Source organism: Monomorium pharaonis, chromosome 1 (assembly GCF_013373865.1).
Source record: "Monomorium pharaonis isolate MP-MQ-018 chromosome 1, ASM1337386v2, whole genome shotgun sequence".
In the NCBI taxonomy this organism is placed as follows: Eukaryota; Metazoa; Arthropoda; class Insecta; order Hymenoptera; family Formicidae; genus Monomorium; species Monomorium pharaonis.
In genome coordinates, this window is record NC_050467.1 from 577,091 (window position 1) to 593,339 (window position 16,249).

The 16,249-nt window shown below is 46.3% G+C and overlaps 1 protein-coding gene across 1 annotated transcript in view; it reads left to right on the top strand.

The window, feature by feature from the left end:
- The first annotated feature begins 572 nt into the window (after nt 1–572).
- The window catches only part of LOC105834040 (Krueppel-like factor 2), a 40,979-nt gene continuing 25,302 nt past the window's right edge, over nt 573–16,249 (top strand). The window contains exon 1 of the mRNA XM_012676233.2: nt 573–2,451. Coding sequence (XP_012531687.1) covers nt 1,999–2,451 — 453 coding nt within the window. The 5' untranslated portion in view covers nt 573–1,998. The remainder of the gene's footprint in view (nt 2,452–16,249) is intronic.

Genomic DNA, 16,249 nt, shown 5'->3' on the forward strand with positions numbered 1-16,249 from the left:
GAGTTCTCTCGATAGCTCACGTCGATAATCGCGTCGAGACCGCCGCGCGGGCGGCGGCCGGCGGCCGGCGGCCAGCGTTCGCCTCGCCGCCGAGCCGCGCTTATGCGTTTATGCGGCGAAAGAAGGACGCGACGATTCGCGGGACGCGCGCTCGAACGAGACGACGGCATATCGTAGGAGACCGAAGGTGAGTGAGTAGGGTAGGGTAGGACATTATGCGGGAGGGGGAAAGTGTGTGTATAACCGCGGATGAATATACTCGGCGCGAGCGAGGAGAGAGAAAGAGGGGGAGGGGGGAAGACCGAGAGAGAGAGAGAGAGAGGGAGTGAGAGGCGCTCGCGCGGTATCAGGACGGGGGCGTGCGCTCGATGGCCGCCTAGACCGCTCGAATCGGTCGCGCCCGGGGCGTGAGCCAGGCGCGCGAGATCGGGAATGAACGCGAGCGAGAAAGAGAGAGAAAGAGAGAGAGAGAGAGAGAGAGAGAGAGAGAGAGGAGAGAGAGAGAGAGAGGAGAGAGAGAGAGAGAGAGAGGAGAGAGAGAGAGAGAGAGAGAGAGAGAGAGTGAGAGAGTGAGTAGAAAGGTGGAAAGGATGGAGGGAGGGAGAGAGAGAGAGAGAAAGAAAGAAAGAGAGACGCGACACGCTCGACGCAGAGGGCTGCGTTCGCCAAGCAGTTACTCTGGAACCGTTGCCTTGACGACACGCATCCACGCATGCGCGCGCGCAACGCGAACGGTACGCGAGCGCAGTCAAAGAGTGTAGTACGCGCCAGTTTCATCCGTCACCCTCGCCTCCGTATCATCAACGTTTCCACCACCAGCACTTACCGCCGCCACCGCCGCCACTACCACCACCACCACCACCACCACCATCGGTACCACCACCACTGATGCCCATCACCCTCGCCTTCTCCCAAGTACTCTCCGTGTCTCTCTTTCTCTCTCCCACCCTTTCTCTCTCTCCGCCCTCATCCTCGTGGTCCTCCGCGGCGAGCACGCGCGCGCGCCCGCGCGCGTCAACGCGTTAACGGGAGTGCGCGCTGTCACCGTCACCGAGAAACGTCATTTCGCGGATCCCGCGACGGTCGACCACGATCGCCGTACTCGATCGTTCGCGAGTGCACGCGCGCGCGCGCGCTTTTCTTATTTCTCCCGAGCACATCTCCCGAGCACGTCGCGCGAAAATCGGGAAAACGGATCGATTTGTCGCGAGTGCCGGCCAAGTTGGGGCCGAGGGTGTCTCGACGGAAGAGTGGCCGTTTTTGAGAAAGCGAAGAAAAGGCGACGATGCCGTTCTCTCGGACAGACGTTTCCCCGACGGAGGAATTTAATCGTCGTGGTCCCGTGAGCGTCGCCGAGCGCCGGTGAACGGCTCGAACTGGTTTACGAACTCGCCCGATGTCTCCGTTTGGAAAGCGCGGTGTTATCGCGAGAACTCGAAGAGCATCGTCGGTGACTCGTGATGCCTTAACTTGGAGATCGAAGCCGAATGCCTCTTCCCGCTCGCGCTAGCGTTCCCCGATAGCGGCGCCCGTTGGCGGCGTCGTCGCTGTCGCCGCCGCCGCCGCCGCCGCCGCCTCGGACGTGCTGTGCTCCTCTTCTTACCGACGACACACTCGGGACCCTGGGAAGCGGACACCGTGAGACGCGATGCTCGCGACGACGAGCCTCGACGAGCACTCGACGGCAGCCCGGTGCGGGATAGTGTTTCGGAATTCATTAGATTTGAGGCGCGGGACGTCATCTACGCGACGTCGGCTCCGACCTACGTGACTGTTACCAAGTTTTCGTTCTCGGTTATCGTCGCGAGTCCAAGTGACACGAGTCCGCTCGAACGAGTCCAGTTTCGAGGGGGAGATCCAGAAGGCGGACCCGGAACCCGAAAGAAACCGCCGCGCCGCGGAATTGGATGCTGGTGCCATCCTCTACCTCGTCTCGCTACCACTACCCGAAGTAAAGACGGCAGGATCCTCTCTCGGCCCTGCCGACGTGTCGGTTGGATGGTGCCGCGAGGATTAACCCTCGGCAGGACGACGACGACACGGGAGCCGGAGCCGGAGCCGGAGCATCTACGCTTCTACGACTCTCCGCCGCCGCCGCCGCCGCCACGGATGGACGCGAGCGTGTGCTGTCTGCCCGCCGGTGCCGCGGCCACCACGGGGGTCACCCATGGGCATCACCCTCATCCGGCGTCTCTGCCCGGTCTACCGTCCGCCACCGCCGTCGGCGTCCAGCCGCCGACGTTAGTCCAGCCGTCGTCCTACGTCGGCCAGTACGCCGCCGATCAGATAGTGCCCGATCGGGCCCAGCCCGACGGGCCCAATCTCGCCACCGTGCTCGGCTGCAACGCGCAGGACGGCTGGGCGCAGCAGATCTCGTCGACGACGTCCACCGGCGCCGTCACCGCCACCACCACCACCGCCTACATCGACTATTCGTGGCTGCAGATGCAGGTGAACAATCGTCTTGCTCAAATGCATATTTGAAAATTATTAAGGTTCAAGTTTCTTGCCAAGTCGTTAGGCTTGAGCGTTCCTGCGTAATTGTTTTCATGGTGCAATTCGATATTATTTGCAAATCTAGCTTAATTTTTAGATGTCGCAGCAAAATTATTCTTTCCGCGTACGAGTAAGTCCGACTCTGAGAGATATGCTCATATGACGGATGCTCGTCGTATTAATAACCAAATATAATATAAAATTGTCATATCGCGCGTGAAGGAGAATACATATACACATATACGTATGTATATAATTTATCGTAACGTGTATAAACGTGCGATTAAATTCGTAACATGAAATAAATTTCAAAGTTAGGTTGTCACGCAAAGTCGATTAAAAAGTGAAAACGAATAATTAAAAGCTCTTATCTACACGAGTAAACTAATAAAACTTAATTTACTGTCGTCAATTATACAGTCAAGTAACGACACAGAAAGAAGGATTTGTTTCTCGATCGAAAAAAGTCGAATCCAATCCGAATCTAATTAATTCATTGGTAGCTTAGACCTAGGAAATTACAATAGAATCTATGCGCTGACTTTCGTATTCTCGCCAGAAGACAAATCCCGTCGATTAAGCGTAGCTGAATGCGGTCTGCAACATCCATGACGCAAATAGTTTAATTGAGCAGCAATATCCATCACCTAGCAAGCGAGCGCATTGCACTTGAGAAAAGACGTTTCCTTTTTTATAACAGAAGAACGGAATACCTACGCAATCGCACGTGCGTGCGCACGTGTCATTCAGCTGGCTACGCCGGTTTTTAGGATTTGTCATAAACGGCGCACACGAGATTATAGGGGTTTTCAACTATAAGCGTAAAATGTTCTAGCCGTCAATTTTTTACCGGATATATTTGATTATCGACTAGGCTTTGCGAAAGGAAAAAAAAAACGCTTGGTGGGACTGATCCGTTTGGAATCGGTACTTAACTCATTACATTTGAAAATTGACTCAAGTACCTCATGATTAACGCGATTTGCTTTTATTCCCGGTCGATATCGATTTCCCATTAGCGCGTCGATGTGATTTACATCGGCGATATATATCGAGTGCTTGATAATGGATCTCGGAAAAATGATGATTATTTACGTTCTTAATCATCCGTCCGTCAATCGGACGGTTCATTTCGGCTCGGCGCGGCGCAGAGCGGCGCGGCGCGACTCCACGATAAAGTATCAATTCCCGGGAAGCGCTAGATCGTAAAATAATAGAGCGGAGTAATAATACCCATTACTATTATCTCGGTACGAGTTAGTACTATATGTTCTCCCCTTATAGACGTAGCGGCGTCTCCGCCACGTAAAGCCACGCTGTTGACAGGGTAAATATTCTTTGATACCGCGCCGTCCGTCTGGCACACGCGTCGTACGCCTCTCTTCTACCTTATACACGAAGGAAGTTATCTATGTGGCACACGTGTGAGTGCGTGCGTGCGTGCGTGCGTGCGTGCGTGCGTGCCGTGCTTGCCTGCCTGCGTCCGTGCGATCTCTCACGCCACGAACGAGAGCGTGTACTTTTCACATTACGAAGGCCGTTTCGCTTGTCGTTAAGACCTTAGGATTTTCGTAAAGGCCGCTATTTCGTTAATGAATCCGTTGGCCGGAGCGTTTCAGAAGCCATTCTTAACGTAACTTTCTTGATTAATTCAAAAACAATTTTTCTTCCATGAAAATGTCGAGAAAATGTCGACGTTTTTTATTGTATTTCTTCAATTCTTAATAATTTATGATATTGAATAATAATAAAAGACACCCAATACTTTTAAAAGATGCTTTATGTATTTTTCTTCTGGCTGTCTCAGGCATATGGTACATCTATTTTTTATGTAATAAGAATGTTATGAAAGAAATTAGAAATTATTCCTGTACTGCATTTGGAAGTAACTAAAAATTTCACAACAATTTTTTACCTGGATCAAAAATCATTTTAATAAGAACTAGAGACTGATTATTAAGATCGAAATTGATCAATCGAATATGGAAAGTTTTCTGCTCGCGATATTATCAAAAGAGAAAAGGCTTGCGCGACGATTCGGTCTCGCGGACAAAAAGCCGGTCTACGAATTTTGCACAACGAGCATCTATTACTGCCGAAAACCGGTTTTTTGATACCGTTATCGACTCCTGGATACCGCGTGCAAAATTGTGATTCGCCGTCAAATAGCGATATAGTGTTTGAATCTTAAGGAGTAAGAAGAAAGGTAGCGACAATAAAAAAAAAAAAAAGAAGTAGATACACGATAAAATTTCTTTTATGTACAGAAGAGATGACATTGTTGAACATCATAAAATCACGCGAAAGTATATATTACTTCCTTCCAAAACTCGAGTCTAAAGGGACTAATTTGTCCGATGATGGATGGAATTTTTGAGATTTTATTCACACGGAAATTTTTAATTTTGTGACGTACTTTTTTTATTCCGTAATATAATTATAAATTTCTCACACATAAAATTACATGATATATAATTTAATATTTAATTTTTTTTTATTCTTCTAAATTTAATATTTTCTTATGTTAAAATTTAAAAAGACGGCTGTTTTTTTAGAAATCTAAGAACAGCAACGCTGTTTAGTAGCAAATTTATGACTAAATATTTAATAATTAATCGAATGTTGTGAATATTATGAACTTTGAATATAGTGTTGTGCTGCATTTGACATGTTTAATCTACTCTTGTTTAGATTTTTCTTACAGTTTTCCATTACAATTTTCTTTAATGTGGGAGATTCGACTCGATGTACGTGCCATCTCGGTCTCACGCCATCGTCGGCAGGCGGGGACGGTCGACTAAATCGCGGCCGGTAATTAGCCGATACCCCCGACGCAATCTAAACGCATTGTGACGCGTATAAGATAATAAGCGGACGGAAATCCACGATTATTGTGCTGCTCGAGCCAGAAAGGACATCCCAACCACCACCGGACGAGCCATTTCCACGGTTCACCGCCCTTCGTTTCAAAACTGCGTACGATTACCGTTCCGCCGCCGATTATTTCAGTCGCTGTACAAATACAAACGGGGGAGGCGGGGAGGAAAGGTAGAAACGCGATTAACATCGAGCGGAGATGATGACCTAACCGAAAATACGACGCTAATATCGTTCGTGTCGCTTCGCTTATTCCTGCCGGCTGATGGCGGCGAATTCTTTATCTTGTAATGAGACTCGAGTTGTTGTGACTCGCGAAGACAACTTTATTGTAATCATCCCGCATTATTACAGATATATACATCCGGATATATTCCTCTACAATAATTATTACTCGCACGGTTCCCCGTTATTTCCGCTCTCCTAAATTTCTGCTTTTACTGCAGTGCATTACCGCGTTGCCAACTTTTTCCCCTTCTACAAACTGTTTTTATATCTAGATAAAAAATGTTTTACGCGCGGTAGAAATGTACGAAACATTTAGATTGACGCGAATACGAAAAGAATAAGGTCGTACCGATGTAATTGGCCCTTTCACGACATTTGCTATGATTCCGAAGAACAAGTCCCTTCGACTCGTCGTTATATTATCCAGCCTCTAGCCAGTGACTCACGTCGAATCGCGAACGATGTGGGCGTGCAGTTACTTACGTTCTATACTTGCACTCACTTGGGGTCGATTGCGGTCGGATCATATTCTTCAACAATGGGGATTTACGCAAAAAGAGCAATTTTTCTCCTCTCTGGTATATTTTGCCATTCTTTTTTTAGTACTGTGTTATTTCCAAGAATATGTAATGGTGAACGCTTTAAAAAAGAACGAGATGTGCGATATATTAATTAGGTTGCGGTTATTATATAATTATTATATAATGCAAAGTATTAAGTATATATAAATATTATTTAATATTATAGAAAATGAAAATAATATTTGAAGAAATTTTTTTTTTATGTACCATGAATTGTGTGCCCAATTATTCAATCGATAAGTAAAGCATTAGCCATATTATGGTTAGAAAAAAAATTTGTAGAAGGAAATTTTTCTCTCTGTTTGCGCACGTTGTCTTTTTTTTTCCTTTTTCTTTTCTTTCTTGTAATACGGTATTACCCGAGCATGAAGAAGCTTTTTGTAACGTTTACTGGTCGACAGATTATTCCAAACTTTAAATAAATGTAGAAATGTGCGGAACGTGCGCAAAACGTCTACAAATATCGTTACTCGCTACTGTGTCCTTATTATTTACGCTCGAGCACATTGTACATTTCCATAAGTATGCAGCAGTTGCAATTTTCCCTTTTACGTTTCTTTCGTTTTCTTCGATAATCATCAAGTAGCTCACAAAGCTACTTCGCGTAATGGTAACAGTAATCGTGGCTTTGTGGAAATTGCCATTTCTTCTCGTTATCGGCTAGATGCCGTTCGCGAAGGCTAAAACGCGGAAAGAATAGATTATTATCATTATATTATCATTAGCAAGGCTACAATTTTCAAGATATTTAATTTATTTCTACACGGAGAGAATTTTCTCTTAAAAATTATCCTTAAAATTGTGGTAATCGTGAGACAACGTGAGCTTCGAAAAATTTGACTATACTTTTGACAAAATTTAATATATTTTTAACAAAAAAATTTTGCCAAATTTTATTAAAATTTTAGTAAATTTTGTTAAAAGAATTCTCTCTGTGTAATAAATAGCGATAAATCATAAACGAGTGTTATAGAGATTAAATAAAGTCAAACAAATTTTTTTAATTTGTGCCAAACATCAAATCTTATCGAAGATATGAAATTATTTTGATATTGACGGACGTCAAATTTTTTTACTTTAATTCCCGATGCTACAGAGGGATCATCTTTCTTGATCTACAACGTCGAAATCCATGCGAAATCTATGAAATTATCGCCTCGAAATCTCTCGATCGGTGTACAATACAGGATTCACGCGTTGGCACGCCGACACAGTTCCAGCCCCCGGTTAGCTATCGTTACTTTAGTCCGAGTGCACCAAACCAATGTTACGGACAATTTACTCGCGAAATTAGTTACAAAACGCTCGACCTATCTACCCATCAGCCGCTTCCTCTTCCTCCACGATAAATAGATGGCCGGCCATTAAATGCCGAGAGTGGAGGAAGAGTTATTGTTCACGGTTCGCCATAGTGGATTTGTACGTTCGTACAGAAAATGCGCGCAAAGGCGCACGCCCTATCGCGTAGCGCATCATCGATTAATTTCATGCGTGTACGAGATACGCATCTTCGTTAAGATTGACTCGCGCCGCGAATGTTCGATCGACAGACACTTTAATCTCTTCAGTGCACTCTATATTCGATGAATAGTCGTAAAATATTTTTTTCACTACTAAGAGATTGTTTTCTACATTTATAACGTGACAATTATTTTTAATTAATTCAATTTAATCGATTGCAAAAGTCAAATGGATCGAGAAAGGAAGATTTTCTATAGTCGCTCGTCGGTTAACAAATAAGTTGAACGAGGTTGCAATTATGAGCGGCGTTTTTTTATTAATTCTCTTTTTTTTCTTGTTTTCTTTCTTCGGCATTCCGCGATCGAGCCGTGATCTTTATGCGCTTATCTGCTATCGATATTATTATGCCGCGCGCGTGGAGTTTATCGAAGATCCGAATCACGTCATATGATAATGGTCGCGCTTCGTTATGCGAAATCGCCAGCGATTCTCCGTCAGGCTTTTGTATTATTAAAGCGTTTCGGTAGTTAACAGTCGTGTACACACCGCTCGCTTACGATCGCCAGGAAACAGATATGACGCGCGTCGCGAAGCGTGAAAAGTACGAGCGCGCCCAACGATTACCGCCGGTATGAATCGGGGGTAGCTCGGACAGCCCAACCCTAATTTTAATAAGATTTCGTTGCAAATGGTTAATTCGGCGTCCGTCAACTTTGAGGAAAAGTTTACGCAGCTCTCTTTGCGTAATACAATAAAGGGGTAACACCACAGTATAGAGCCATAGTTTTAAGGCATAAATTTGGCGATTTTTTATGAGCGTATAAAAATCTGTTTAAAGATCTTTATTTCATATACTTTGAAGAGTATAAAAAATATTTTTATTATTATTTTATTGCAAAATGGTGGCGCTACAACCATGGAACGGAAATCACTTCTCGCAAAAAGTAACTTTTGTATTTTTTAAGCTGCAGCAAAAAAACCAAAGATTTGTTGAATCTATAATAAAAGATTAGCTAGAGAAGTACGTATAGGGAAATTTAAAAATACCTTTTTTGCAAAAATAATGCATGTTTGAAAACAAATTTAATTTTTTTGGCAAAAAATTACGCGAACAATTTTGTATAACAAGAAAATTTACAACGGATCACAAAATATGTACTTCTCTGGTGAATGTACCTGAAAAGTTGTAGTTTAAATTTCAAGTAAATCGGAGATTTGTCAAAGTTTTGTTTCCGGCCGACTCAAAAAACGTGTTTTCGGAAAAAATGCAATTAAAGTTTTAGTTGATGTTAAACGTTATAGAATTTTTTTATTTACCTTCAATACCTGCGCCATACAGTTGACCTTTTACATTGATGTTCTCCTCCTCCTCTTCCTTTCTGGCCGACTATTCTAATCTACTGTGGCGTTACCCCTTAAACATTAACCCTAGAAGACAAAACTGAATTTGTCTACGAAAAGTGAAACGTCACCCCAAGCTTCTCGGATGTCAATCCCTTCTATCAGCAGTAAATTAATAATTAAGTAGCGCATTTTCTTCGTAATAAGTGTAACGAGTTTGAATCTCGTTTGGGGTGATAACGCACCCCGCATTTGTCTTCTGAGGTTAAACTAAAATAAAAATCTGTTGGAAATTAAATTTTACACTTTAATTTGCGAAGTTTAATTTCATGAGGTTTTTTACCGGATATTTAATCGCGTGTGATTTAGGGAAGAAAAAAATAAAAAACGATATTTCGATCTTTCGTGCTCGGTTTGTGCCTTCGAAGGGGATATCGAGGCAACGAGCACGAGCGCGTGGTATTATAAACGTCGAAACGTCGCGGATGCCCCGCAACGCGGGCGTCTACGGCTACTATGGGGCATATGGAAAAGGAATATAAACCGCGTAGGGACCGTTACTCGTTCGACATACGCCGGTCATTCAATCTTTCGCTCTTTAAGAGAACCTTGCGCGCAACAATTCATCGTCATTTTCGCTCTATATGTGTATCTCAATTATTTTACCTTCATTTCGACGAGACGCGAGCACGCTCAGAAAACTGTCGGCTAAGCCGCGGAGACTTTTGTAATATAAAGAAGAACTGGCCGATGCTTTCCGACTAATGAAGCTCTGCCTTTAGTTCGGACAGGAAATTACTCCGGCAACATTATTGTGTACCGATATCTCCATTTACACGGGGTACGCCTGTGTGCGTCTCTCTCTCTCTCTCTCCGTCCCTGTGTGTAATTCGTGAGTGCCACCACTGTGAAAACATCACGCTACCTTCCCTCGTTACCAGGGGTTTCAATTTAGATAAGCAAATGAAACGTCAGTTATACTTTGCCGCGGCAATTTTGTAAGTCGTAAACTCGCGCGGTTCAAAAAAAGAAGAGGGATGCGATCTCTGTGCCATTATTAATATGACACCGAATATGTTTGATTATTTAGTAACATGATTGGCTTATATTCTCGACACGAAGGACGCACATATCCGATAGCTCGGACGTGTCGTCGTGTATTTAGCGTTGAAAGCGTCGTCTCGAAAATTTTATTTTACAAACTGAATTTCAGATTATTCGGTTTATAAGAAAATGCGGTTTTGTGACAAACGGGCAGATTTGCGAAATATATCTACGCTAATCACGTACTTTGTCTACTTCGCATAATAAATCTGTTTGGGCTGCTGCATTCGACTATGTAAATTCAGGCTCTTCCTCTCTTCTGCGTGTTCTGCGCTTTTACCTCTATGATTTACCGGCAACGTGCACCTCGTACGCATGACTAACTTGAACCGTACGTGAGTTCAGGTCAGGAAGGAAAAATCTTCATGTCGATATATCGGAGACTCCGCGGAAATCCCAGGATCGTTTTCCTTCCTCGTTATCCGCGTAATATATAATCCGATATGTGGAAGCAACGTAGCATAATATTTTATTACGATAAAAGTATATTTGTGCTTGCAATAGAGCAAAGACAAACACGCTGATAAAAAAGGCAAATATAATTTCTTCGATTGCTAAAATTGGTCATGTTTGTACTTTTGAATGGAAAACCGCAAGATAGATAAAAGGTACAAAATGATGATGTAATCGTACAGCGCTCACATAATCGATACGTGAATTAAACTTGAACAATGATAATATTGGGCAACAATCGAACCGTTTAAAATAACTTTTTGGACTAGGTAAACAGGTTCTATTCCCTCGGGTAAAACTGTGCGATTCTCACCTCGATTCGCATATTCGATTCGTAAGATTTATTTTGCAGTATCACGTCTCCCTTAAATACCGGCGCCTCGACGCGCCGGAAAATTATCGTTATTTAGCGCCGTTTATCGGCATTTGTCTGCGGTTTTCGCGCGAAGTGATCCGTGCGAAGGTAGAAAAGGGAGAGGACGAAGGTGGAAGGAAGGCGGAGAGAAAGAGTTTCTCTTTTGAAATCGGGCGTGCGTGCGGGCACAATAAGCGTGTTGTACCGCGCGCGGAGTAGACACTCCGTACACCTCATCGTGTCATTGCATACTTAATGTAAAGCGTAAAGAGGCGCTTTGTAGCCACCACGGAAGTTCCAGCCGCATGGTATATACGCATTAGCATTGCGCGAGCTAACGTCGAGGACGGATTGTAAAGCGTCGTGCTATCCGCTGTAATAACTGTGAAACGACGCCATGCCTTTCATACTAATGAGACGGAATTTAATAGCTCGCGATCGGCTCGTTGCGTCGCGTCGCGTCGCGTCACGTCGCGTGTCTCTCTGCATGCCGCGCCGCGCGACTTAAGAAAAATCAGAGCAGAGACGATCGCGCGCCACCTAGGTAATAACAGTCCTTCATCGCCCGATTTTCGGCCCGGGTGGAAGAAGCTGCCGACCGGTCAGCCGATCGACCGACCGACCGACCGGCTGGCTGGCTGGCTGGCTGGCTGGCTGACCGGCAATCCGCGCAATCGTTCGCGTCGCAGCCGCTCTTCCGCGATGTACCGTTACGCTCGCGGCGCCCCGGGCCTTCGAGGTCCCTTCTCTCCTCCCTCGTTGGGTGTATGCCCCGTCTCCTCCCTCCCGTGCTGCCCTACCCTGTGTGCCGTTGCCGCCGCCGCCGCCGCCGCGGAACACGGAAACGGCTCCGGAGGCCTCGACTGCCCAGCGGGCGAACCTTGGTGCGCCGCGAGTCTCGGCGAGAGAGCTTCCTCTCGCTTTACCTCGCCACACCACGCTTCGCCTCGTCTCGCGTGCTCGCGACCTCGGCGTCTCGTATATCGCTTTGGCTTTCGTTCTAATTATCTCCAACGGTGCAGCCACGCGGGAGAGAAACGCGCGCGGACTCGCTCGGACGCGTATATTACGCGCACGGCGCGCGGCGGTTCGTCGCATGCACGCGCATTGCAGATGAACACAAGTGGAAATTGGAGAATACGCGTTTACGTGTGCTCTCGAAATTAATTACGAATTAATCGGCGGGACGCGACGTTGTAGAATTGACCACTTTCCGGGATCACGATCGACCGTTCCGCTTAATCTTGGACAATTTTCTCGACGTCGGCCGTCTTCGTAATCACATTTACGTCTTTAACGCGTTATCCCTTCCTCGTATATACATAAACCGCCGTTCGGGTTTTCGTGTGGCTAATAGCTCTAAAATCACATAAATGCAACGTGGCAAACCGCTATTCGATTTATACGTCTTCGTGCCCCGCCGCTCTTTCGTCGCACACGTATTCTTGGAAAGCACACTGTGCTCTTTCGGGTCGGGATAATCGTAAGTTATTTGGGCGTTCCTGTAGATTTATTACCGACGACGTGGGCTTTGGGCTACTTTCTCAAGCGGCCGCTTACGTAAAGCCGTAAAGGATAGTGACCTTGCGAAAGTTTTGCACCACTTGACGCGTTTTCGAAGTCACAGCGACCCAAACGCGAAGCGTTTTCAATTCTAACTGTTTTAATGATCAAATAATATACGAACGCGAATGTAAGCACATTATATCTAATGTGACATAATACAATTGGCGTAATACGCGAAATGCGTCTCAGCCTCGAGTATCTGATGCTTACGCGGAAAATTGAGAATTTCCCGGAAAAACTATCAGTCGTTCGCACGCGACTATACGCCAGACCGCGTTTTACTGTCCATCATATGTCCGTAATAGTCGTAAGGAAAATTGCCGCAGGATCGAGGAAAGTCACGTAACTTTTCCCAAAGTAGGTCTGCGTGTCTGGTCGAATCCTTTCTTCTACTTCATTTCCCTTTTGTCGCAATTATTCTATGTACAGAGGTTGCGTCAATTGTAATTAATTGGTTCAATTAATTTAATAATTCTGAATCATACGCGCAGCAATTCTTTATACATATATTTTCATATTGGATATTGGCAACCGATCGAGAAATTTTAGTGCTCAGAATCGAGCGATCCATTAAGAGCCGTTTCAGCCGAAACTTTTTATCGCGTCGAAATTTGTACGCTTATCGCGAGAGGAGTATCAAGGTCCTTAGCCTCGCGTTGCAGCGTACTCGCCGTGGCGATCGTTGGTAGCGCGAGACCGCAGGAAGACCGGTGCGTAGCGACTTTAAGATGCGTACCGACGCGACGCGCATTCTACGTGTCCCTCTCGGCTGCGTAGCAATCGTGTCAGCGACGCCGGACACCGTGAAACGCATGTAAATCTTTTCCTCGGAGTGCCAAAGCGCCTCTGAGGAGGACTTAAGTGGCCGCGATTGTACGCCGCGCTCGCGCTGCTATACGCGAAAAACTCTCCAGCGTCATTCGTGACGCCACTAACAGAGAAACTTATTAATGTTGCAGAGCGTTTCTTGTAACTCGATCGTTTCGAGATTATCGATATCTTTTTTTAAACGGGGATAGCACAATTTTATCCCATTTAAGAAAATGTTAATCTCGAAATTTCGTAAAATAACACACGTGAGAAATAAACGCTGGCTATTATAATATTTGCTCCTCCAAAACGAACAACTTTTTGAGATATTGTCTCGTCAATGTAAACAACAGAGATTTTCAAAGTAGGGCTTGGTTTTAATAATAGGTCTCTCGAAAAAAATAAAGATTTTTTTGGCCTGCAGAATTCAGGCATCTCAATTATATATTTTTCATATGTTTCATTAATAATTAATCTGTCAGATGGAACTGTCAGATGGTATATTTCGATAATTCGACGTGAAATATTTCTTATTTGACACCGCGCGAGGATCAAGGCGTTCCTCTCGACTGGCTCGACTTGCAACGTGAAAACTGAGGCTACTTCGCCACGCACATCGCGAGTTACTGACTGCAGACTGACGCGTACGGAGGGAGGTATCCGCGTACCTACGCATTTCGCAATGCGATCCGCGCGCCTGGGAACTCCGGGCGGAGCGGCCGGGTCTCCCGTCTTCGACGACGGCGTTTTCTCGCGCTGATTTTCGAAGACGCCTTTCAGAGCGCCGATTGCGCAAAGGATTCAAACGCGGATATAGGTCAAGAAGCAAGATTGGTATCTCCGCGAGCGCTTGGCGCGCCGGCCGAGCCGAGAGCCGAGAGCCGAGAGAGCCGGTGCTAAGCATAGCGCGCGGGGGTCTCTCTTCGCCAGGAGAGCGGTCGTGTTTGCGAGAGAGGGCCCAGCCGCGCTGTCGTTGCAGCTGAGCCTGAACACGGAGAAGTGCCCCCGCTGACTTTCTAACGTGACTGAGCGCCTTCGCGGCTTACGAAGGAACGAAGCTCCGCATCGGAACAAAGAAGCTCGCCGCCGCCAAAATTCGTCGGCGTCGGACAGTGAATTCCGACGTCCGACCCAATTGATGTATCAATATTTTTCATCTTCGGAATTCGCTTTTTCGTTTCTTCTCACGCGATCACGTTCCTTGGGTAGGAACAACGGGAATCGCGTTTTCCTCGCGTAAAGTTTAAGTTACTCCGCGTAAATAGTAATAATAAGTGTTACGTTTCGAGGCGCCTCGAGCCGCGCGCAGTTATGAAACTCGTTCTCAGGCGCGAAACCCCCGTCTCCCTTATCTGTCGCACAAACACGTAATACACGCACTGACGAGGCGTATGAGAGATATACGCGTCCGCGGCGGCGGCCAATGTCACATTGAGATTAGACTGTTTGCAATTACTCGGTTTTGCGTATTTGCACGGATTATCCCGCGCCCGGCCGTTATCGAGAGTAATCAGAGAGACGAGTTTCTCGTCGTCTCTTTCGCAAATCGTTCGATCGCGAGAAACGTGCGTTGCGCGCTCGCGCGCGCTCGCGCGCGCGCGCGCGCGCGCGCGTTTCCCGTTACGTAACGCGCCACGCGGATAACGCGTTTAGACGGATGCGCGTCTGGAAATTTGTCAAGAAAAAGAGGAATGGGACGGCGACGCCGCGCGCGCACGCACACGCGGATAAAGAAGCCTCGACATTAATCGTAAATTACGATGAATATTTTTTTACAGTTCGGTATATCGCATATACCGAAATATGCAATATCTGCCAGGTGCTTTGATTTACGTCGCCGCAATCATAGGCATGAGCCGCGTAATGAGATAATCTTATAAGCGCGCGAATCTTTCATCTATCCGCGTTAGGATCTACCGCGTTGTCGAGGATCGGCCGCGAGTTCGTATCTACCTTCGGCATTAAACGCAGGCACTTTGATTCCCGTCTCTTATCGACATCGGACGTCATCCTCGTACTCGAGACGAGATACGACAGCCAATTTTGACGGCCGAGCTATTCCCTCGTCGATTATTAATCTTATTAATGTACAATTATCACGATCGTCTTCCTATATCCTGTTATTGATAGAAGGTTGGTACTTCGGAGACGCCACGTGTCTCTATTAAAAGAGACTCCGTGGACTTTTCACTAAATTGACGTCGCGTCAGGGTCGCGACGTTTACGTTGCGTCGCCTGCAACTACCACGCGACGCTTTCAATCAATCTTGCTTCTTTATTTTTTTGGCGCACTGCCTGGTATTAGTCGCCGTCTTTTTCATTCTCTACACTTCCTGTGCACTTCAAAACGCAACAATAATACGCACATCTTTTACATCTATTTCGCGCTTGGTGCTTTTCAAAGAGATTCAAGCCACCACTACTGGCTTCGATAAATTCCAGTCGAATTTTAAATCGCAATTTTTCTTTCGTCGGTCTCCAACGGTGGGAAAAGAGACAGGAAGATGCGATAGATCTCGCGCCGACCATTCGGGGATAATTTTACACGCGTTAAACTCCTCGCTACCGATCGATCCCCCAGTCAGCCAGTCAGCCAGCCAGCCAGCCGGCCAACCCGGGGCTGTCTGTCAGTCCGAGCGGCGCCGCGCGCTCTATGCCGCGGTATGCGTCCGCGCACGCTGTCACTTTCATTGCCGTCCACGTGTCTCCGCCTGTAACGATTATCGCCCGTCGTCTCTCTCTTTGACGAACACTCGACGAGAGAGGCCACTAAAAGGAACGTCGCCGTTACGATCTTATAGTTTTCCCACGAACGCGCACCGGATCGAGAGAGAGAGAGAGAGATCCTCGATGCTTAGCATATCGCACGTATTTGCGAGAGATCACCTTGTTTCACCTTTATTTTTTCATCGAAGATATTGCAGCGGAAACGCGGCATTATCTCCACGAGCGGGCGTGCGTGCGTGCGCGCGAGTAT